This window comes from Scyliorhinus canicula, chromosome 18, assembly GCF_902713615.1.
Source record: "Scyliorhinus canicula chromosome 18, sScyCan1.1, whole genome shotgun sequence".
NCBI lineage: Eukaryota > Metazoa > Chordata > Chondrichthyes > Carcharhiniformes > Scyliorhinidae > Scyliorhinus > Scyliorhinus canicula.
In genome coordinates, this window is record NC_052163.1 from 95020355 (window position 1) to 95043540 (window position 23186).

General features: G+C 46.6%; 1 protein-coding gene across 1 annotated transcript; it reads right to left on the reverse strand.

Moving 5' to 3' along the window:
- Window positions 1-7069: 7069 nt before the first annotated feature.
- mrpl54 (mitochondrial ribosomal protein L54) lies at window positions 7070-11321 on the reverse strand. Its single transcript, XM_038777965.1, has 3 exons — window positions 11115-11321; window positions 9855-10011; window positions 7070-7459 (listed from the first exon to the last, which is right to left on the reverse strand). Exons 1-3 carry the CDS (start codon window positions 11221-11223, stop codon window positions 7327-7329), a joined length of 399 nt encoding a protein of 132 aa, XP_038633893.1. The 5' UTR covers window positions 11224-11321; the 3' UTR covers window positions 7070-7326.
- Between the last annotated feature and the right edge of the window lie 11865 nt (window positions 11322-23186).

The following is a 23186-nucleotide window of genomic DNA, read 5'->3' on the forward strand; positions in this document are numbered from 1 at the left end:
TAGTGGAGAAGATTTTAGTTTAAATGGGCAGCATGGTCGGCACAGGCTTGGTGGGCTGAAGGGCCCGTTCCTGTGCTGTACTTTTCTTTGTTCTTTGTTCTCTTCATCCAACTCATTAATATAAATTGTAAATAGATGAGGATCCTTGAGGTACTTCACAACTCTCAGTTTGGCAATTTGAAAATGTTAGTCCTTTTCTCTGCTTCCCGTCCATTAACCAATCTTCTATACATGTTAATAATTGTAACTCCTTGAGCCCTAGTCTTGTCTATTAACCTTTCATGAGGCAGCAAGTTTATTACGTCCACTAGTTCCCTTTATCTGCCTTCCAATTTACATCCTCAAAAAGCGAATACATTGTCAAACAGGAATTTCCTTTCATAAAACCATGTTGACGTTTCTAATCATACTATGCTTTTTGAGGTGCACTGTTAACACTTCCTTAATGAGTGTTTCCAGATTAACTGGCCTGTAGTTCCCAGTTTTCTCTCCCCTTCCATTCTTGAATAACGCTGTTATATTTGCTAACTTCCAATCAGCTGGGACAATCCAACCCATTCCTAGCTCACTCCCAATTCTTTGCTGCGTTCTCATCCTCTACCTAACAAGGACTCCTTAGTTGTCCAAAACTCAGCCACTTGGATCCTGTCCTGAACAAAATCTTCATTCTCACTGATCAAATTGTTTTCCTCTTGCCCCACAATGCAAACTAAAATCCTCACTTTTGCCTCGAAAAACACTTTATAGTATTTATTGATCGTACCTCACCCCGTCCCTATAAACATCTTCAGCCTTGTACCTCTTCACCATTTAGTCCATTCCCCTTCTCTTCCTCCATTTGAGCTTGCTTCCTACCTAAACTTACCATCCTATAGAAACTGTCAGAAAAAAATAACCATTCAGATCAGCTCTCCTAATTTTATTTTTAATTTCTCACTTACACTAAATATGCTCTGATTCAGTGACTGCATTAAATGTGTGAGCACCGTTAATCAGCAGAGGAACTTCACTGTCTCAAAATAAACTGTAAGGTGAGAAATAAGATTGTCTTAAACCAGTTAAATCTGGCACTCCAGCTAACAGGAATCTAGAAATAGCACGAGGAGAAAAGTCCTGGGTACATCTCGCTACCTCAGAAGGCAAACAGCTTCACAATGAAACTACGTGAGTAAATGAGAGATAAGTGATTAGAAGGATGTGCTGGAAGGCAGATGGAATTCAAAGAGGTTCATGTGGTCTATAAACTGCAGGACAGGATTGTTGGACTGTATGCCCTGTTTCTATGCTACGTCATCACTGTAATTCTATGAGATAGTGACCACAATTCGGTGTCTTTCACTATTGCAATGGAGAGGATTGGGCCATACGGTAGGGCACGGTTTATAATTGGGGGAGAGGTAATTATGACGCAATTAGGCAAGAATTAGGGAGCATAAGATGGGAACAGAAACTGTCAGGGAAAGGCACAAATGAAAAGTGGAGCTTGTTCAAGGAACAAATACTGCATGTCCTTGATAGGTATGTCCCTGTCAGGCAGGGAGGAAATGGCCGTGTGAAGGAACCATGGTTCACAAAAGAGGTTGAATGTCTTGTCAAGAGGAAAAAAGAAGCGTATGTAAGAATGAGAAAACAAGGTTCAGTTGGGTCGCTTGAGGGTTACAAGGTAGCAAGGAATGAGCTAAAAAAAAAAGGGCTTAGGAGAGCTAGGAGGGGCATGAGAAGTTCTTGGCGGGTCAGATCAAGGAAAACCACAAGGCTTTTTATTCTTATGTGAGAATTAAAAAATGACCAGGGTGAGGTTAGGGCTGGTCAAGGACAGTAGTGGGAACTTGTGCATGGAATCAGAAGAAATAGGAGAGGCCTTGAATGAATACTTTTCTTCAGTGTTCACCAAGGAGAGGGGCCCTGTTTTTGAGGATGAGAGTGTGATACAGGCGGATAGGCTGGAAGAGGTAGATGTTCTGAGGAAGGATGTATTAGCAATTTTGAAAAACCTTAGGGTCGACAAGTCTCCTGGGCCAGACGGGATATATCCAAGGATTCTTTGGGAGGCAAGGGATGAGATTGCAGAGCCTTTGGCTTTGATCTTTGGGTCCTCATTGTCCACGGGGATAGTGCCAGAGGACTGGAGAGTGGCAAATGTTGTTCCTCTGTTCAAGAAAGGGAATAGGAATGACCCTGGTAATTATATGCCGGTTAGTCTTACTTCGGTGGTCGGTAAGTTAATGGAAAAGGTCCTTAAGGATAGGATTTATGACCATTTGGAAAGATGCAGCTTAATCCGGGATAGTCAACATGGATTCGTGAAGGGTAAGTCTTGCCTCAAAAATGTGACTGAATTCTTTGAGGAGGTAACTAAGTGTGTAGATGAAGGTAGAGCAGTTGATGTCGTATACATGGATTTTAGTAAGGGGTTTGATAAGGTTCCCCATGGTCGGCTCATGAAGAAAGTGAGGAGGTGTGGGATAGAGGGAAATTTGGCCAATAGGATAAGTAACTGGCTATCACATAGAAGACAGAGGGTAGTGCTGGATGGAAAATTTTCAGATTGGAGACCAGTTACCAGCGGTGTACCACAGGGATCAGTGCTGAGTCCTCTGCTATTTGTGATTTTTATCAATGACTTGGAGGAGGGGGCTGAAGGGTGGGTCAGTAAATTTGCTAATGACACCAAGATTGGTGGAGTAGTGGATTAGGAGGAGGGCTATTGTAGGCTGCAAAGAGACATTGATAGGATGCAGAGCTGGGCCGAAAAATGGCAGATGGAGTTTAACCCTGATAAGTGCGAGGTGATTCATTTTGGTAGAAAAAATTTGAATGCGGATTACAGGGTCAACGGCAGGGTTCTGAGGAATGTGGAGGAACAGAGAGATCTTGGGGTTCATGTCCACAGATCTCTGAAGGTTGCCACTCAAGTGGATAGAGCCGTGAAGAAGGCCTACAGTGTGATAGCGTTTATTAACAGGGGGCTTGAATTTAAGAGCCGTGGGGTTATGCTGCAACTGTACATGACCCTGGTCAGACCACATTTGGAGTATTGTGTGCAGTTCTGGTCACCTCACTATAGGAAGGATGTGGAAGCATTGGAAAGGGTGTAAAGGAGATTTACCAGGATGCTGCCTGGTTTGGAGGATAGGTCTTATGAGGAAAGGTTGAGGGAGCTAGGGCTTTTCTCTTTGGAGTGGAGGAGGATGAGAAGTGACTTAATAAAGGTTCATAAGATGATGAGGGGGATAGATAGAGTGGGCGTTCAGAGACTATTTCCTCGGGTGGATGTAGCTGTTACGAGGGGGCATAACTATAAGATCCAGGGTGGGAGATACAGGAGGGATGTCTGAGGTAGGTTCTTTACTCAGAGAGTGGTTAGGGTGTGGAATGGACTGCCTGCTGTGATAGTGGAGTCGGACACTTTAGGAACTTTCAAGCGGTTATTGGATAGGCACATGGAGCATACCAGAATGACAGGGAGTGGGATAGCTTGATCTTGGTTTCGGACAAAGCTCGGCACAACATCAAGGGCTGAAGGGCCTGTTCTGTGCTGTACTGTTCTACGTTCTATGCAGCTTGTCTAGTGACTACTCGTCACATGACACAATGGTAATGATCTACAGAAATCAATCTCTTATCAATTAGTCCACAACAGAACCAGATGAGCCCAGTCAACATTCCAGATAAATTAACCCAAAATAGCACCTGGCCAAATTCTCTAATCCCGATAGCCTCACTACAATATTCATTGTTTTATTCCTCTGCCACTAACGTGGTATTTCTTTCTGTATTAAAGGTCCTAGGCAACACGGTGGCGCAGTGGGTTAGCCCTGTTGCCTTACAGCGCTGACGTCCCAGGTTCGATCCTGGCTCTGGGTCACTGTCCGTGTGAAGTTTGCACATTCTCCCCGTGTTTGCGTGGGTTTCGCCCCCACAACCCAAAGATGTGCAGGCTAGGTGGATTGGTAAAGGTGGATTGGGCACACTAAATTTTTTTTTTTAAAGGGTCCTATAAATGTTTCAGGTTGTTGCTTGCACTGCCGAGGGAAAATGGTTGATGAAATGGGCCTTCTTCATCCAAATTTATCTAATTTAGCTGATCCATTAACCAAAGTTGATCCTGAGTTGGGCTCTGAGTTCCACTGCTGTACTGACAAGGTTAGTGCCCGTTCTCTCACCACTGGGATGTGGTTGTCTGATATGTACATCTCTCTGGACACTGGGATAATAGACGTTTTCCAGAATTCAAAACTAACACTCTGCACACGGCTGATGGATGGCGACAGAAGCAGAAATGCAACAGATCAGCGGTGTGCATGCAGTCTCATTGTGTGTAGGGGGCCTCATTTGTTGTATTCATTATAATTGAACTGGTTTTACTGATATCCCTTAACGCTTCTTGTTTTCATGTCGCACTTGGAGAATATGGTCGGAATCACAAGCTGATGCACGCTCTTGCAAACCGTTGCACTGGCACATCGGTCATTCACCCCCCTGAGCCAGTTCTGCAATTCAATTAGACTTTGTTGGTCTATATCTGAACTCTTTATGCCATCTTGGTTCTGTAACCGTTATTATCCTTGTCAATCAATCTCAGTTTTGACCCTGAACCTCAATAGCTTTCAGGCGGAAAAGAGTAGCCGATCACTACTACCTTCTGCCATAAAAAAATGCTCCTAGCCATCAGTTCTTACTGACCTGGTTCTAATCTCAAGGTTATGCCGCCTTGTTTTGGATACTCTACACCAGAGGAAATAGTTTCTCCCTATCACCAACTTTAAACAACTTAAACACCTCAATCAGATCACCCTTTAATCTGGATTTGGATTTGTTTATTGTCACGTGTACCAAGGTATAGTTAAAGTATTTTTCTGCAAGCAGCTCAAACAGATCATTTAGTACACTAAAGAAAATAAAAAAAGAAAATATACAATAGGGCAACACAAGGTATACACTGTAAATACATAGACACCAGCATCGGGTGAAGCATACAGAAGTGTAGTATTAATTAGGTCAGCCCATAGGAGGGTCGTTTAGGAGTCTGGTAACAGCGGGGAAGAAGCTGTTTTTGAATCTGTTTGTGTGTGTTCTCAAGACTTTTGTATCTCCTGCCCGATGGAAGAATTTGGAAGCGTAAGCCAGGTCGGAGGGGTCTTTGATTATGCTGCCCGCTTTCCCAAGGCAGCGGGAGGTGTAGTCAATGGATGGGAGGCAGGTTTGTGCGATGGACTGGGCTGTGTTCACAACTCTGTAGTTTCTTGCGGTCTCGGGTCGAGCAGTTGCCATACCAGGCTGTGATGCAGCCCGATAGGATGCTTTCTGTGGTGCATCTGTAAAAGTTGGTAAGAGTCACTGTGGACATGCCAAATTTCCTTAAGTTTCCTGAGGAAGAATAGGCTCTGTTATGCTTTCTTGGTGGTAGCGTCGACGTGGGTGGACCAGGACAGATTTTTGGTGATGTGCACCCCTAGGAATTTGAAGCTGTCAACCATCTCCACCTTGGCCCAGTTGATACAGACAGGGTGTGCACAGTACTTTGCTTCCTTAAGTCAATGACCAGCTCTTTAGTTTTGCTGGCATTGACGGATAAATTGTTTTTTTCCCCCATAAATTTAGAGTAGCCAGTTAATTTTTTTCCAAGGGGCAATTTAACATGGTCAATCCACCTGGCCTGCACATCTTTGCGTAGTGGGGGCGAAACACGGGGAGAACGTGCAAACTCCACACGGACAGTGACCCAGAGCCGGGATCGAATCTGGGATCTTGGCGCCGTGAGGCAGCAGTGCTAACCATTGCACCACCATGCTGCCCTGAGGGATAGATTGTTGTTTATCTTCTCACTCCTGTATTCTGACTCATCGTTGTTTCTTACAGAAAGGAATACTAGCCTGGTCCATACAATATACCTTTACAATTTAATCTTATTAACTCAGGTAACATTCTGCTGAACCAGTGTTGCATCTTTTCCAAGGCTAATATCTATTTGGGGCTGGTTTAGCACAGTGGGCTAAGCAGCTGGCTTGTAATGCAGAACCAGGCCAGCAGCCCGGGTTCAATACCGGCCTCCCCGAACAGGCGCTGGAATGTGGCGACGAGGGGCTTTTCCCAGGAACTTCATTGAAGCCTACTTGTGACAATAAGCGATTATTATTATTTCCTGAAGTGCGATACACAGATTGAACACAACATTCTAAATGGGGTCTTACCAGAGTTTTATATGTTAACAAATCTTCCACTCCATTTTATTCAAGCCCCATTGAATACAACATTTTACCAGACAATTAAATTTCTTTTACCTGTCCACCAGTTTTTAGTGACTTCTTTACCTAGGCTCTTAAATCTCTTTGTTCCTCCCCATTCCTAGGCTTCTCATCATTTAGAAAGTATCTTTCTTAGGTCCAAATTGATGGTTCCACATTTCCCCACACTGAGCTTTATCTGCCAGTTTTATCCACTCATTTAACCTATTAATGTCTCTTTGAACTCGTTTGCTCCCAGTTATACTATTTATTGTACAATCTACCTGCTGTTGTCAACAAACGTGGATACAAGGCTCTCTGTTCCTTCAACCAAGTCATAAATATGGTGTAAAACAGAGGTCCAGATCCCTGGGGAACATTTGTCAGAACCCCCGTTATCCTGTTTTACACCTCCTAATCCCTACCCACATCAATATGTTGCCTCCTGTTTCAAGCACTCTTATTAGCTGCAGTGCTAATGGTTCTAATCAGTGCTGAATTGCCCAAATGTTCAATAATGCTGTCTCTAATGACAGGTTCTTGTAACTTTCTCACAATAAGTGTGAAGCTATTAGCCCTATAATTTCCCACTATTTCCCCAAATCTTCTTAAATGATACAGCATGAGCAATATCTCAATCAAAGGGACCATTCATTCTGTGGCCAATGTTATCTTTATTACAAGCTGCAGAACCCACATCACAGCAACAGTCAGGGCCTGTTGAACCACTACCCCTGTGAGCGCACAGCCCACAAAACCCTTACACCTCTGAGGGTTTAAGACCCACAGGCCCTCTGAAGGTCAAGACCATTGGGTGCAGGAGAGAGAAAATAAGAAACATATTTTAGAAAATTGCGACTTTTATTCTGCATCATTCACCAATAAATCAAAATGTTAAACACATTTTCCCTGGGTAGTACTGTCTGAGTCACGTCGCATACAGCTGAGGAACCCAGGTTCAATCCTTTCACAGCACTGCCTTGTGTACTATCTGTTGGTTTGAAGCGTAAGTAGCATTGTGTGGCTGTGACTCTCATTCTCTCCTCAGGCTGCAGCCCTGCTTTTAGTGAAATGGATCTTAGGCCCACGCTGTTTTTCCCTAGAACTTCTTGCCTTTGTGAACTTTGTTGTGTTGCCACATATGCTGCTTTCTTATCCTTTTCCAGTATTCCCAAGATTCTGGGTCCAGTTCGTCCAGACTCTTTGGGGGTCCAAGGTTCAGCGTAAACAACCTACAAGATAATGATATATTTTTTTAAAATCAATTTGTCTGCAAAGCAGCCAGTTACACAATAAACAAATTCCAGCTCTGGGATTCCCCCTGGTGGGGCAAAGGACACGAGGCAGGTACTAATATCAAGTCTGTCCCGAATTAGCTGACCTCAGCAGAAAGACATATCTCAGTGGGAGAGGAATTTTCAAAAATCCAGCTTGGGAATCTGTTGGTTTGAAGTGTAAGTAGCATTGGACGGCTGCAACTGAATCTCTCCTCAGGCTGCAGCCCTACTTTTAGTGAAATGGATCTTAGGTCCGTGTTGTTTTTTCTGAGAACTTCTTACTTTTGTGAACTTTGTTGTGTTGTCACACATGCTGTTTTCTTATCTTTTTCAGGGTCGTGGTCCCTGTATCCTGTGCATGAGCCTTATTTTAAATGCCCGTCGGATGTTGGCAATGCTGGAAGATCCATATTACTGTCCATCTTGCTTCCATATTAAGAGAAGGCAGTGGTATTATCGCTGGACTAGTAATCCAGAGACCCAGGGTAATGCTCTAGGGATCTGGGTTCAAACCCCACCACAGCAGATGGTGAAATTTGAATTAAATAAAAATCTGGAATTTAAAAGCCTGCAACAAAGATGGTGCAGGTCAAGCTCTGCAGTGAAACGAGTAACACGGTAAGTCATTTCATAAGGATCTAGAGTCAACCATAGAGCACAGATGTGTAGGGGGCAGATTTTCCTGAGTGAATGACATTAGTCAACAAGTTGGGTTTTTACAACCATCAGCAGTTTTCAAGGTTAAATCTGATTTATTGAATTAAATTTCACACTGGCCAGGCCAAGTAAGGATGGCAGATTTCCTTCCCGAAACGATCATTAGTGAACCGATTGGGTTTTTAAGACAATCGACAATGGTTTCATGATCATCGTTATAGACATTTAAATTCCAGATTTTTAAATTTCCCCTCTGCCCTGGTGGGGTTCGAACCCAGGTAACCAGAACATGACCCTGAATCACTAATCCAGTGACAAGACCAGCACACTACTGCCTTCTCTTACTTCTTAGTAGGAATAACAGCAAAAGGGATTATTATTTAAATGATAAAATATTAAAACATGCTGCTGTGCAGAGGGACCTGGGTGTCCTGGTGCATGAGTCGCAAAAAGTTTACAGGTGCAACAGATGATGAAGGCGGCGAATGGAGTTTTGTACTTCATTGCTAGAGGGATGGAGTTTAAGACTAGGGAGGTTATGCTGCAACTGTATAAGGTGTTAGCGAGGTCACATCTACTGTGTTCAGTCCTTACCTGAGAAAGGACGTACTGACGCTGGAGGGCGTAGAGAGGAGATTCACTAGGTTAATCCCAGAGCTCTGAGGGGGTTAGATTATGAGAGCTTGAGTAGACTGGGACTGTACTCTTTGGAATTTAGAAGGATGCAAGGGGATCTTATAGAAACATATAAAATTATGCAGGGAATAGATAGGATAGATGCGGGCAGGTTGTTTCCACTGGCGGGTGAAAGCAGAACTAGGGAGGGTAGCCTCAAAATAAGGGAAGTAGATTTAGGACGGAGTTTAGGAGGATCTTCTTCACCCAAAGGGTTGTTAATCCATGGAATTCCCTGCCCAGTGCCCAGTGAAGCAGTTGAGGATCCTTCATTAAATGTTTTCAAGGTAAAGATAGATAGGGTTATGGTGTTCGGGCAGGAAAGTGGAGCCGAGTCCCCGAAAGGCCACATGGCCTACTCCTGCTCCTAGTTCTATTCAGAATAGTTTCTTTTCTACCAAAGTAGATAACTTCATACTTGCCAACATTACACTCCATCTGCCATGTTCTTGTCCACTCACCCAAGCTACCCATATTACTCTCGAGTCTCATTGCTAATGTTCCCAAATTAAAATGTTACATTCATGGGATGTGGGTAGTTCTGGATAGGCCAACATTTATTGCCCATCCAGAATAGTCCCATAAAAGGTGACACCTGAGCCATCTTCTTGCATGCAAGCGAGTGGCGTACCAGGCTATTTGAAATGAAATGAAATGAAAATCGCTTATTGTCACGAGTAGGCTTCAATGAAGTTACTGTGAAAAGCCCCTAGTCGCCACATTCCGGCGCCTGTCCGGGGAGGCTGGTGCAGTTTCAGAGGGCAGTTACGATAACTAGGTCTGGAGTCACATATAGGCCACACCAGGCGAGGATGGCAGATTTCATTCCCGGAAAGACATTGGTGAAACAGATGGGTTTATTTGTAAATCAGTTTTATGGTCACAATGACTAATTCTAGCATTGTGATTTCAGACGTTCCCACTATGGAACATTTACTACAAAGCGTGGAATCAATCAAAGGACAGTCAAAAGGGAGTAAATTGGCAAACAAATATGCAGATCCGGGGGAATACTCACCACTCCGGGTATTCAGTGTCTGGCCGCAGTTCTGGGTCTTTGCCTTGCTTGTAGATATTGACACCCACAGCGTGCGTGGTCAAAATGGCAGGGTCCTTACAAACCTCTGGCCCTTGCAGAGTCTCTTTAGCTCCCATCTTCCCTTTCCCTTTAACAGCTGGAATTATACAAAAAACCATCAGGGATGAAGGAAATGTGACCGCATCCCGAGGACATCCCGGAGTGCTTCACAGCTAATACACCAAGCTATAGTCACTATTGTAAAGGCAGCAGCTGTGGATTGAAACTCAAGGAAATGGAAGGCTGCCTATCGTTACACTAATGCCCCACACTGGAGAGACTGGGGATGTGAAGGAGGGGCCTGGTCTTGGTGTTTCTTAGCACTGCCAGGTCTGCTGTGTACACTGGTACTGCATGCCCAGGGATGGGGGTATTGAGGGTCTTATATTGCCCAGTTTGAGATTGATGGGGCTGTGAACACGAGTATTGCCCAGTAGGGATAGGGGAAGAAGGCAGTGTATCCCAGTATTGCCCAACTAGGGCGGTAGGCACTGTACCCCAGTATTGCCCAGTTTGAGGGAGGGTTATATACTACAGGATTGCCCAATCTGAAGTGGGCTGTGCTCTCAGGTATTGTCCAGTTTGACGAGGGAATGAAGGGGGTGTTGTGTACTCCAGTATTAGCCAGATTGAGGTGGGGGGGGGGGTGTAATCTAGCATTGCCAAGTCAGAGGGGGGGGGGGGGGTGCTCTGGTATTGCCCAGTTGGAAGGAGGGGGTTGTGAGCTCTAATATTGGCCTGTCTGGGGGGGGGGGGGGGGGGTGCTCTAGTATTGTGCAGTCTGGGGAGGGGGGGGGGGTTGTGTATTCTAGTATTGCCCAGTCTTGCCGGGGGGGGGGGGTGCTCTAGTATTGGCCTGTCTGGGGGGGGGGGGGGGGGTGCGTACTCTAGTATTGACCAGTCTTGCGGGGGGTGGGGGGTTGCTCTAGTATTGGCCTGTCTGGGAGGGGGGGGGGGGGGTGCTCTAGTATTGTGCAGTCTGGGGAGGGGGGGGGAGGGGTTGTGTATTCTAGTATTGCCCAGTCTTGCGGGGGGTGGGGGGTTGCTCTAGTATTGTCCAGTCTGGGGGAGGGGGGGTTGGGTATTCTAGTATTGCCCAGCCTGGGGGAGGTTTTGCTCGGTCTGGATGATAATCCGCGGCCTCGGGCCGGTATCATCCCCAGGAGCCGGACCCCAGCGGCCTGTCCGCATTCTGTTCACCTGCTTTCTTGGCGTATCCCTTCACCGCGGCAACGCGGACTCGGCCACACTGCAGCAACGCGGCCCTCACCAAGCAACAGGGCAACAAGCAGCCGCCGCGAGCGGCCATGACAGCCCCCTGTCAATCACAGGTACTGCGTCATCAAACCACACCCCCCCCCTCCCTCTTTGTGCCGTAACAACTGCGCAACCAATCAATCAAGAGCGGAACGGCGCCCCCCTATCGGTTTGATGGAGCCACTTTGACAAACAAGTATCAGCTGGGAGCAGGAAACTGGGAGGGAAATTGGAGCACAGGAAGAGTCACTTTGCCTTCGATAAACCCCAAATGTAAATATTGCTACATAATAAAATATTACTTCTCTGAAAGCACCCAGGGATTCGGTTCTTATTTGCAGTCTGGTGAATTCTGCTGTGTTGTCGCTTCCAGTTGGCATCCCTTGCAAGCAATTAGCTACTTCCTATTCACCAACCAGGTTCCTTGTCATCCCTGGATCTGAGTCCACTGCAGTACTTGTGATGACCAAGGAAGACATTCACCTGAGGAAGGAGCAGTGCTCCAAAAGCTAGTGTTTGAAACAAACCTGTTGGACTTTAACCAGGTGTAAGACTTCTTACTGTGCTCACTGATGGAACCATCAATTCAGCGAACATGTGTAGTTGGATCTGAACAGATGCTTTAATACACTTACAACAGAGCCAGCCTATTTGTCGTTGAACTCCATGAACTTGCAGGCTGGCTCTAAGGCACTGATCTTTATACAGCGGTCCATGGGGGAGGAGTCCTGGGCGGAGCCAAGGGAGGAGCCCAGTACAAACTCTCACGTACTCCCAGAGCGACTCCCCCTGGTGGTCGGATAGTGTAACTGCACTTACAATGGTGGATAGTGAACATATATACACAGAGTTATATTGGCAACTATATACAGCATTGATCTTACAACGGGTAGATAACGAACATATATACATGGAGTGATATTGGCAACTATATATAGTGTGAAACATTCACCACACTCACCCTAATCCAACGCCGGCATCTCCACATCAAGGAAGATGTGTTCATAACATGGTCAAACACCTTTGTCACAGTAACTCGGACTTCCCAAGTGAACTACGAAACACCACCACCCACCATGCAGTGATTTTAAAAAAATAATAATGCAGTGTTTTTTTTTAAATGCTGTGAATTGTTTTACAATGCTGTTTTATGTCAGCTGTTGCAGTGGAATTTGCCACAGACAGGAGCTGAGTTTTCAAAGCAGGTTATTTCTGCAGATTAGTCTGAAACTTCTTCAGTGGGCTCTTAATTTTTTTGGCTTTGTAGTTGCAGATCAAAGTAAAGCCGCAAGGAAGAACTGCACAATTGTACAAAAAATAAGGCAACATGGTGGAGGTATACACTTGACTGAATTCCCTCTTCAACTTGTTCGGAAGCATAGCTGCATAGAGAAAAACAGCAACCAATTTGCACAAGGTCCATAGATTTTACAGTGCAGAAGGAAACCATTCAGCCCATCGAGTCTACACTGGCCCTTGGAAAGAGCACCCTATTCAACCCCACACTTCCACTCTATCCCTGTAACCCAGTAACCCCACCTAACTTTTTTTTGGACACTAAGGGCAACCTACGCAGGACATGCAGACTCCGCACAGACAGTGACTTAGCCGGGAATTGAACCTGGGACCCTGGAGCTGTGAAGCAACTGTGCTAATATACTGTGCTACTGTCTGCCTTGCACACAAGGTAATGAGATAGTGACAAGATAAAGTATTATAGATAAAAAAGATAAATAATTAGGGGAAAATTAAGGTGGTCTTTTATTAGTATTAAGTCTATGGTTTTGGTTTACTAACATACTGGGTCAGAAGTGGCTCAACCAAGATTAAATTAAACAAGTTCCATCACAAACAAATCTCGGGTACGTTTCTGATTCACATGGAATGCAGTTGGTAAATTATGGACTTTATGGCAGAGTACAATCCTGAACACATTTGTGACCTGCACAGTTGATCTAAATTCTGGCTACATCTATCCGCCTCTTACAAAACCGCAGCACGGTAGCATTGTGGATAGCACAATTGCTTCACAGCTCCAGGGTCCCAGGTTCGATTCCGGCTTGGCTCACGGTCTGTGCAGAGTCTGCACATCCTCCCCGTGTGTGCGTGGGTTTCCTGCGGGTGCTCCGGTTTCCTCCCACAGGCCAAAGATGTGCAGGTTAGGTGGATTGGCCATGATAAATTGCCCTTAGTGTCCAAAATTGCCCTTCGTGTTGGGTGGGGTTACTGGGTTATGGGGATAGGGTGGCGTGTTGACCTTGGGTAGGGTGCTCTTTCCAAGAGCTGGTGCAGACTCGATGGGCCGAATGGCCTCCTTCTGCAATGTAAATTCTATGATTTATGATTTACTCCCGTGCTGTCACAAAACTACTTTTGAATTTAATATTTTTTTTACACTTGGCTGCCTACCAACTGGACCTGATCTTGATACAACCAAAATGGGCTCACAGTTCCAAGTTATCTGAAGAGCAATTTTAGAAATAATGCACACAAAATCCAGTCTACAACAGAAATCGAGGTAATGAAGAGGTGCTCACTATGGATCAGAAGCTTCAGTAATGAGGATAACCTAGACAAACTGGGGTCCATAGTACAAGAACAAACAGGATAAAAAGGAGATCCAACAGAGGTACTCAACTAGAAGATTTCTAGTGGTTAGTGAGTCAGTATCTTAAAGGCGTAACTCCAGTTCATTACTCAACTAAAGGAGATTATTTTTTTCCTCATGATCAGTGCCAAGATATGGAACACACTATCAGACATGGGGATGAAGCAAAACAAGTTTTTTAATGGATTAAAATCGCTAATTGAATATACTATTTAAAAATTACATATCGGTACTTCTAAGTGAGTAACTTTTTCAGAGAGCTATGGAATTGTAGTTTGCTAAAATGGCTTGCTGTTTTGTAAAATTTGTGTTTTTAATCATTTGTGAAGTTGAGTTTTCCTCCTAGCTCACTATCGTTTATTTTTTTGCCAAATAGATTAATCCAGCAAATGGGAAATTAGCTTAATGGGGAAAGTGTTACCTACTTGAGAAAGGCATCGGACTGATCACTGCATAATCGGTTTCTGGTTGAGGGCTTCCATGCAATGCAAATGTCCACATTTAAGTATGTACCGTTTTTGTTTTCATCAGGAAACATGGAAAAGTCCACAATGCAATGTGCACACCAAAGTTTAAAGAAATGGCAATGAGGCAAGTTAAAGAATGTACAATTCAGGAGACCATTTTCCAGCACCATATCTTCTTCTCTAATCTACTCCCATTCACCAAATTTGCTTTTTTGTTTCAAAATCCTATACTCATGGAATATTTTATACACTTCTGTGCTTACCAGTCACAGATTAGATCAAGGTCTTTGCCGGTAGGACACACTGAAATGTTAAATGATGAATTTGTATTAGATGCAGATGTTGGGTGTTTACTTTGGAACTTGAGATATAGCATCACTGAAAAGCTTAGCACTCGAGCCACATTTGTTATTATGAATTCCAGGCTGGAGATAATGGGGATCTTGAATCATAAAATGTTTTAGTTTCTCTCTACAAGGCAGCACCGACTCAGCCTAAATAAACTGATGCTTTTACATAGCTTCAGTGCTGCTGACTCCTGACATGCATTCTCAGGATTACACAGAGGAAACTTGCCAGATCAATTGAGACCTCCAGCTGCAACAATTTTTCAATGTACTTGGCATTGCTGTCAGCCACGTGATAAATGGAGGATTTTAGGAATATTGGATTCTAAATACTGCGACAATTTAAGGGATAAATGCCAAAGACTGGACTTCCGGTGGTGGCTAAGAAGGAGTAAGTCGCACATTTGGTGGCTCCCACTCTGATTGGACTTTTGGACCTTTCCCTTCGGACTTTTTTCCGGTTTTAAACAGTAAATTCGAAGGCTGAGGCAATTGGGCACCATTTCCACGTATCAGTGTATGGAGAAAAGAACCGGAAGTGCACGAAGAGACAGAAATAGAAAGAGCTGTTCTGAAGCTGCAGCTGGAGACAGCATGGCCGAGGACCGGACCCCTGGTGTGTCAGCCCAGCGATCAACGGAGCAGTTGATGCAGGTCATCCAGGACGGCTTTGCCAAGCAGAAACGGGACTTCCTGGACCCGATTAAAGAGTCGATTGATCGGCTGGAGCACAGATTGGACGCCCAGGATCGGGCGATTCAGAAGGTTGAGAAGGCGCTGGCTGAGCAGGAGGAGAATCAAACAGCGGTGGAGCTGGAGGTGGGGATGCTGAGGGATCAGCAGAAAAGGCTTCTGGAGAAGGTGGAGAACCTAGAGAATAGGTCCCATCGGAAGAACTTAAGAATTGTCGGGCTTCTAGAGGGGTCTGAGGGAGCTGATGCTGGGGCATACGTAGCCGGTATGTTTGAAAAGTTGCTGGCGGAGGGGACATTCTCCCGACCCTTGGAGGTGGACAGGGCATACAGAGCGCTTGCGAGGAAGCCGCGAACGGGGGACCCTCCGAGGGCAATGGTGGTGAGATTCCACAGGTTCCTAACAAGGAATGTATTCTTCAGTGGGCCAAGTGAACACGGAGCTGTAAATGGGGCAACAGTATCCTGTGGGTGTACCAGGACCCGAGTGTGGAGGTGGCTAGGAAAAGGGCAGGCTTCAACCAAGTTAAGTTGAAATGAAAATCACTTATTGTCACAAGTAGGCTTCAAATGAAGTTACTGTGAAAAGCCCCTCGTCGCCACATTCCGCCTCCTGTTCGGGGAGGCCGATACAGGAATTGAACCCGCGCTGCTTGCCTGCCTGGGTCTGCTTTAAAAGCCAGCTATTTAGCCCACTGTGGTAAATCAGCCCCTAACTGAAAGGGATCACGGAGCAGATGGGGGGGGGAGAGAAGAAGGTGTGAGGTGGATCCATGGAGATTTAGACAGCAGAGTGTGAAGTTCTCCTTCTACTCCCACGTGCAAAAGGTATACTCTCGGATCGATTTCTTTGTTTTGGGTAGGGCCTTGCTGGCAGGGGTGGTGGACACGGGGTACTCGGCGATCAGCCTTCGACCATGCTCCACATTGGGTTGACCTGCAGGCTAGTAAAGATAGCAATCAGCGCCCGCAATGGAGGTTAGATGTAGGGCTAATGGCAGATGAAGCAGTGTGCGAGAGGCTGAGGAAATGCACACAAAATTACCTGCAGATAAATGACACGGGGGAAGTCTCAGCAGCAGTGGTCTGGGAAGCGCTGAAGGCAGTGGTGAGAGGAGAGCTGATCTCGATCCGGGCTCACAGGGACAGGACGGATAGGGCAGAGATGGACCGACTGGTAAAAGAGATTCTACAAGTCGACAGGAGGCACATGGAGACTCCAGAGATAGGGCTTTTAAGTGAACGGCGGAGGTTACAGGCGGAGTTTGGCTTGTTAACCAAAGGGAGGGCAGTGGAACAGCTCAGAAAGACGGGGGGGGGGGGGGGGGGGGGGGGGCGACCCAAGAGCATGGTGAGAAGGCCAGCAGGATGCTTGTACAGCAGCTCAGAAAGAGGGAGGCAGCTAGAGAAATAGGGAAAGTTATTGATGGGGATGGGAACTTAGTTGGGGACTCGGCCTGGGTGAGCAAGGCGTTCAGGGATTTCTACAGCAGGTGTACAGGTCGGAACCCCTGCGGGGCCGAAGGGGATGAGGCACTTCCTGGAGGGGCTGACTTTCCCGAAGGTGGACAGGACTGGGGGCCCCGATCGGGTTGGAAGAGATAGTGGAGGGCTTGAAGACCATGCAGTTGGGTAAGGCTCCGGGACCGGACAGGTACCCAGTGGAGTTCATCAAAAAGTTCTCCAGGATATTGGACTGATGCTGATGAAGGGTGTTTAACGAGGCGAGGCAAAGAGGGGTTCTGCCCCAGACGTTGTCACAGGCCACAATTTTGCTTATCCTGAAATGGGACAAGAACCCGCTATGTGGGTCTTATAGGCCAATTTCCCTGTTGAACGTAGACCCCAAACTGTTGGCCAAAATGTTGTCCTCCAGGATTGAGAATTGTGCACTGAACGTCATTGTGGAGGATCAGACGGGGTTCATTAAGGGCAGGCAGCTGATGGCCAATGTAAGAAGACTGTTAAACATGATCATGATGCCCTGGAAAGTAGAGAGATAGAGGTAGTGGTCGTGATGGATGCGGAAAAAGCTCTTGACCGGGTTGAGTGGGATTATTTATGGGAGGTTCTGGGGCGGTTCGGATTTGGGAGGGGCTTTATTGACTGGGTCAGGTTGCTGTACCAGGCTCCTGTGGCAAGTGTACAGACGAACAGGACAACTTCGGACTATTTTAGACCGCATTGGGGGAAGAGACAGGGATGCCCCCTCTCCCCACTGCTGTTTGTGCTGGCTATAGAGCCGCTGGCAATTGCTCGGAGGGCCTCAAATGGCTGGAAGGGGCTGGTCCAGAGTGGGGGGGGGGGGGGGGGGGGGTGGAGCACAGAGTCTCGCTGTATGCGTATGACCAATTGGGGGATGGAAGAAATCATGGGAATTCAAACGGTTTTCAGGGCATAAGCTTAATATGGGGAAGAGAGAGATGTTGGCAGTTCAGGCGAGGGGTCAGGAGAGGCGCCTGGGGGAACTGCTGTTTAGATTGATAGGGGACAGTTTCAGGCACCTAGGTATCCAAGTGTCGTGGGATTGGGACCGGCTACAGAAATTGAACTTGGCCCAGTTGGTGGAGCAGATGAAAGATGATTTCCGGAGATAGGATGCGCTCCCGTTGTCTCTCGCTGGTAGAGTCCAAACGGTGAAAATGACGGTCCTCCCGAGATTCCTGTTTGTATTTCAATATCTCCCCATCTTCATTCCGCGGTCTGTTTTTAAGCGTGTCAATAAAGTTATAGCGGTCTTTGTATGTGGGGCAAGTCCCAACGAGTGAGGAGGGTAATGCTGGAGCAGAGTCGGGGAGAGGGAGGGCTGTGCTGCTGAACTTTAGCAAGTATTACTGGGTGGATAACATAGCCATGATTAGGAAGTGGCTGGTCGGGGGGCGGCGGTGTGGGTGCTTATGGAGACGGCTTCTTGTATGGCACAAGTTTGGGGGCGCTGGTAACCGCACCTCTGCCGTTCCCGCTGGCACAGTACTCCACCAGCCCAGAGGTGGTGGTGGCCTTGAGAGTCTGGGGGCAATGGAGGAGATATGTGGGAGCATCGGTCTGGTCTCCAATCTGCGATAATCACCGGTTTGCCCGGGGAGATGCGGGGCATTCCGTTCCGGATATGGCGGAGAGTGCACTGGCGGATAGTATGAGTGCACTGGAGGAGAAGTTTGCATTGGTGGGGGGAAACGAATTTCCATATCTGCAGGTGCGGGACTTTCTGCGTAGACAGGTACCGACCTTCCCACTCCTGCCGCTAAGGGGGATTCAGGACAGTGTAGTTTCCAGAGGATGGATAGGTGAGGGGAGTGTTTCTGGCATTTATAAGGAACTTATGGGATCAGAGGAGACGCAGACCGAGGAGCTGAAGCGAAAGTGGGAGGAGGAGCTGGGGGGGGGGGGGGGGGGGGGGGAAGAGATGAAGGAGGGCCTCTGGGCGGATGCGTTGAGTAGAGTCAACGTGACCACAACTTGTGCCAGCTCAGCCTTATTCAATTCAAGGTTGTTCACCAGACTCACATGACAGTGGCCCAGATGAGCAGATTCTTTGGGGTGGCAGACAGGTGCTCAAAATGTGCGTGAGGACCAGCGAACCATGTCCACATGTTCTGGGCATGTCCAAAGCTGAGGGGATTTTGGCAGGGGTTTGCTGAAGTCACGTCCAAGGTATTAAAAACAAGGGTGGCATTGAGTCCAGAGGTGACGATTTTCAGGGTGTTGCAGGATCCAGGAATCCAGGAGGAGAAAGCGGCAGATATTCTGGCCTTTGCCTCCCTGGTAGCCCGGAGGCAGATATTACTAGCATGGAGGGACTCAAAGCCCCCGAAGTCGGAGACCTGGTGATCGGACATGGTTAGTTTTCTCGGTCTGGAAAAATTTACATTCGCCTTGAGAAGGTCACTGTTAGGGTTCGCCCGGAGGTGGCAACCATTCATTGACTTCTTCGCGGACAATTAATCGTCGGAAGAGGGGGTCTGGGGGGGGAGGGAGGAGTTAGGTTAGTGTAGATTAGGGTTTTAATTAATGGTGGGACCTGTTGGGGAGGGAGGTGGTATTTGCACTTTGTTTATATTGCTGCTGTTACAACACCAAAAAAAAAATACCTGAATAAAATGTTTATTAAAAAAAAGTGCCGAAAGGTGGCCAGGAGTTGGGGGACTCTCCATAAGCTTAATTTTACCAGGCTGGTGGAGCAGATGGAAGAGGAATTTAAAAGGTGGGACATGGTACCGCTATCGTTGGCGGGTAGAGTGCAGTCCGTCAAAATGACGGTTCTCCCAAGGTTCTTGTTCCTTTTTCAGCGTTTGCCCATCTTTATCCCTAGGGCCTTTTTTAGAAGGTTGACTAGCAGCATCATGAGCTTTGTTTGGGCGCATGGCACCCCGAGGGTGAAGAGGGTCTTCTTGGAGCGGGGTAGAGATGGGGGGGGGGGGGGCTGGCGTTACCCAACCTCTCAGGGTATTATTGGGCGGCCAATGTGTCGATGGTGCGCAAGTGGGTAATGGAGGGGGAGGAGGCAGCATGGAAACGGATGGAGAGGGCGTCTGTGGAGATACAAGCCTGGGGGCCCTGGTAACGGCGCCGTGGCCGCTCCCTCCTACGAGGTATACCACGAGTCCGGTGGTGGCGGCTACCCTCAAGATTTGGGGGCAGTGGAGGCGACATAGGGGAGAAGTGGGGGGGCTCGACGGAGGCTCCGTTAAGGGGGAACCATAGGTTCGTCCCGGGGAACATTGATGGGGGATTTCAGGGTTGGCACAGAGCGGGCATCAGACAGCTGAGGGACCTGTTTATTGATGGGAGGTTTGCGAGCCAGGGGGAGTTGGAGGAGAAATTTGGGCTCCCCCGGGGAACATGTTCAGGTATCTGCAGGTAAAGGCATTTGCTAGGCGGCAGGTGGATGGATTCCCTTCGCTTCCCGCGAGGGGGGTGAGCGACAGGGTGCTTTCGGGGGTCTGGGTCGGAGAGGGGAAGATATCTGATATCTACAAGGTTATGCAGGAGGTGGAGGAGGCGTCAGTAGAGGAGCTGAAAGCTAAGTGGGAGGGGGAACTGGGGGAACAGATCGAAGACGGGACATGGGCTGATGCTCTGGAGAGGGTTAATTCTTCCTCCTCGTGTGCGCGGCTTAGCCTCATCCAATTCAAGGTGCTGCACCGGGCCCACATGACTGGGACGAGGATGAGTAGGTTCTTTGGGGGTGAAGACAGGTGTGTCAGGTGCTCGGGGAGTCCAGCGAACCATGCCCATATGTTCTGGGCATGTCCGGCACTGGAGGAGTTCTGGAAGGGGGTGGCGAGGACGGTGTCGAGGGTGGTGGGATCCAGGGTCAAGCCAGGATGGGGACTCGCAATTTTTGGGGTTGGGGGTGGAGCCGGGAGTGCAGGAGGCGAAAGAGGCCGGTATGCTGGCCTTTGCGTCCCTAGTAGCCCGGCGAAGGATCTTGCTACAATGGAAGGATGCGAGGCACCCAAGCGTGGAGACCTGGATCAATGACATGGCGGGTTTCATTAAGCTAGAGAAGGTCAAATTCGCCCTGAGAGGGTCGGTACAAGGGTTCTTTAGGCGGTGGCAACCTTTTCTCGACTTTCTGGCTCAACGATAGGGTACGGGACAGTAGCAGCAGCAACCCGGGGGGGGAGGGCGGACAATGACTGTTTGTTTATTTAATTTAAATTTATTTTTAAGTTCTTTTGTTGTTCATTGGGGTTGGGGGGGATGTGATACATGCGTCGATACGGTCTGGGGGTGTTAGTTATTATGGGTTATTTTGTTGCATTTCATTGTTTGTCGTTATGTTTTATATTTTCTGTAAAAAATTCCAATAAAAATTATATTTTTTTAAAAAAGTGCCGAAGACTGCAGTGGTCACGTTTGTTTTGGAGGAGCTGGGAGCTTTTAGAAGTCAGAAGGTGAAAATGACAAGAATATGTTTTTCAGTCTGGGATAACGCATAATGGTTTGATTGGAATGTTTCCAGGGTGTTAATGTACTTTCAGCCAGGAGGGGTAATTTGTTTTTCAGCATGGAGAGATGATGTCATTTCTGGTGGAGCTAAGGGATGCAGAGAGATTTTGAGAACGTTTTGGAAAGGAGTTGAAGCCTGATCTGACTACCTATGTTGTGACCACAAGACAATTTTCTCCCACAGCAGGGTAGTTAAAAAATGTAATAATATTTAAAGTAGAACAGTCTTGTCTGAAGACAAGGAAGCTGAACCACAACAGGTGAACCAGCTTTTTGAAGATATACAACAAGAGTCTGAAGTGGTTCTAACAGGAGCCCAAATCTGTTCTGTGAAGCAAGTTTTACTCTAGGCCCATGCTGATTTAAAGATGGATTGCAAGCTAGGGCAGCACAGTGGTTAGCACTGCTGCCTACAGCGCTGAGGACCCGGGTTCGATCCCAGCTCAGGGTCATTGTCTGTGTGGAGTTTGGACATTCGCCCTGTGTCTGCATGGGTTTCACCCCCACAACCCAAAGATGTGCAGGTTAGGTGGATTGGCCACACTAAATTGTCCCCTAATTGGAAAAAAATAATTGGGTACTCTTAAATTTATTTTTTTTAAAGATGGATTAAGAGCTATATGCTTATTTTCTTGATAAATGGGGAATTGAGTAGTAGTGTTTAAAGGGTACTTGTGAGCTATTCTTGTCAGTTGTAAGAGTTTAATATTGTATTCATAATAAAGTTTTGTTTTAAAAATACCAAATCCATATTTCTTCATGCACTCACACCTGAAGTGAATCATTCTTTCTGCACAGTCTTAAAACATTAAAATAGTGGGGTTTCAGTCCCGTATCCTAGTCACTGTCGGGGATCTGGTCTGGGATCGTAATGGGATCCCGGAAGAGTCCCCGATTTCAAATACAATTTCTCACTTGGTTTGGTATTATTGAATTTAAAGATAGTGCAATTACTTTGTTTCAGGTTTTGAAATTTTAAAAGGGAGCAACTGGAGATGGCTCTCTCAGTTGCAAACATTACCCTGGGTGTGGAAGAGAACTCAGGATGGGGAGAGACTAAAGCAAAACTTGTGGGCTTGGCAGAGAAGCTGCAGTTAACCTTGTCTAAAGGAGTGAGGAAGTAGAGATAAGGGCCAGGATTCTCCCCTACCCAGCATAGTTCAATTTCCACTTGGGTCACTGTCTGTGCAGTCTGCACGTTCTCCATGTCTGCGTGGCTTTCCTCTTGGTGCTCCGGTCTCTTCCCACAAGTCCCAAAAGACGTACTGTTAGGTGAATTGGACATTCTGAATGATTTTCACAGTGACTTATTTGCAGTGTTAATGTAAGGCTATTTTGTGACACTAAAAGATTATTATTGAGTTAGTTTAATTTCATATTCATAATAAACTTGTTTTAAAAATACCAAATCTCTATTTCTTCTTGCAATTATTCCTGGAGCGACTCATTCTTTCTGCACAGTCTTACAAAATACACTAAAATATTGGGTTTTCAGTAAAGTATACTAGCCACAGTTGGGGTCTGGTCTGGGATCTAATACACAATACCAGAGCTTCAGGAATCATAAGCACAAGTCCTGGTAGCAGAGTGGGCTAAACAGCTGGCTTGTAATGCAGAACAAGACCAGCAGTGCAGGTTCATTTCCTGTACCGGCCTCCCCAAACAGGCGCCGATGTGGGGACTTTTTCACAATAACTCCATTCAAGCCTACTTGTGACAATAAGCGATTATTACATTATTAAGTGCGTCAACTTTAAAATACATAGAACAGTGATTATACGAAACTAACTGCCTAGGGTGGCATATCATCAGCACACTCAGATGCTTCAAATAGACGGACTATTAGATTAACACAATGGAAATCTTGTTTCTTTATAATGAAATGAAATGAAAATCGCTTATTGTCACAAGTAGGCTTCAATGAAGTTACTGTGAAAAGCCCCTAG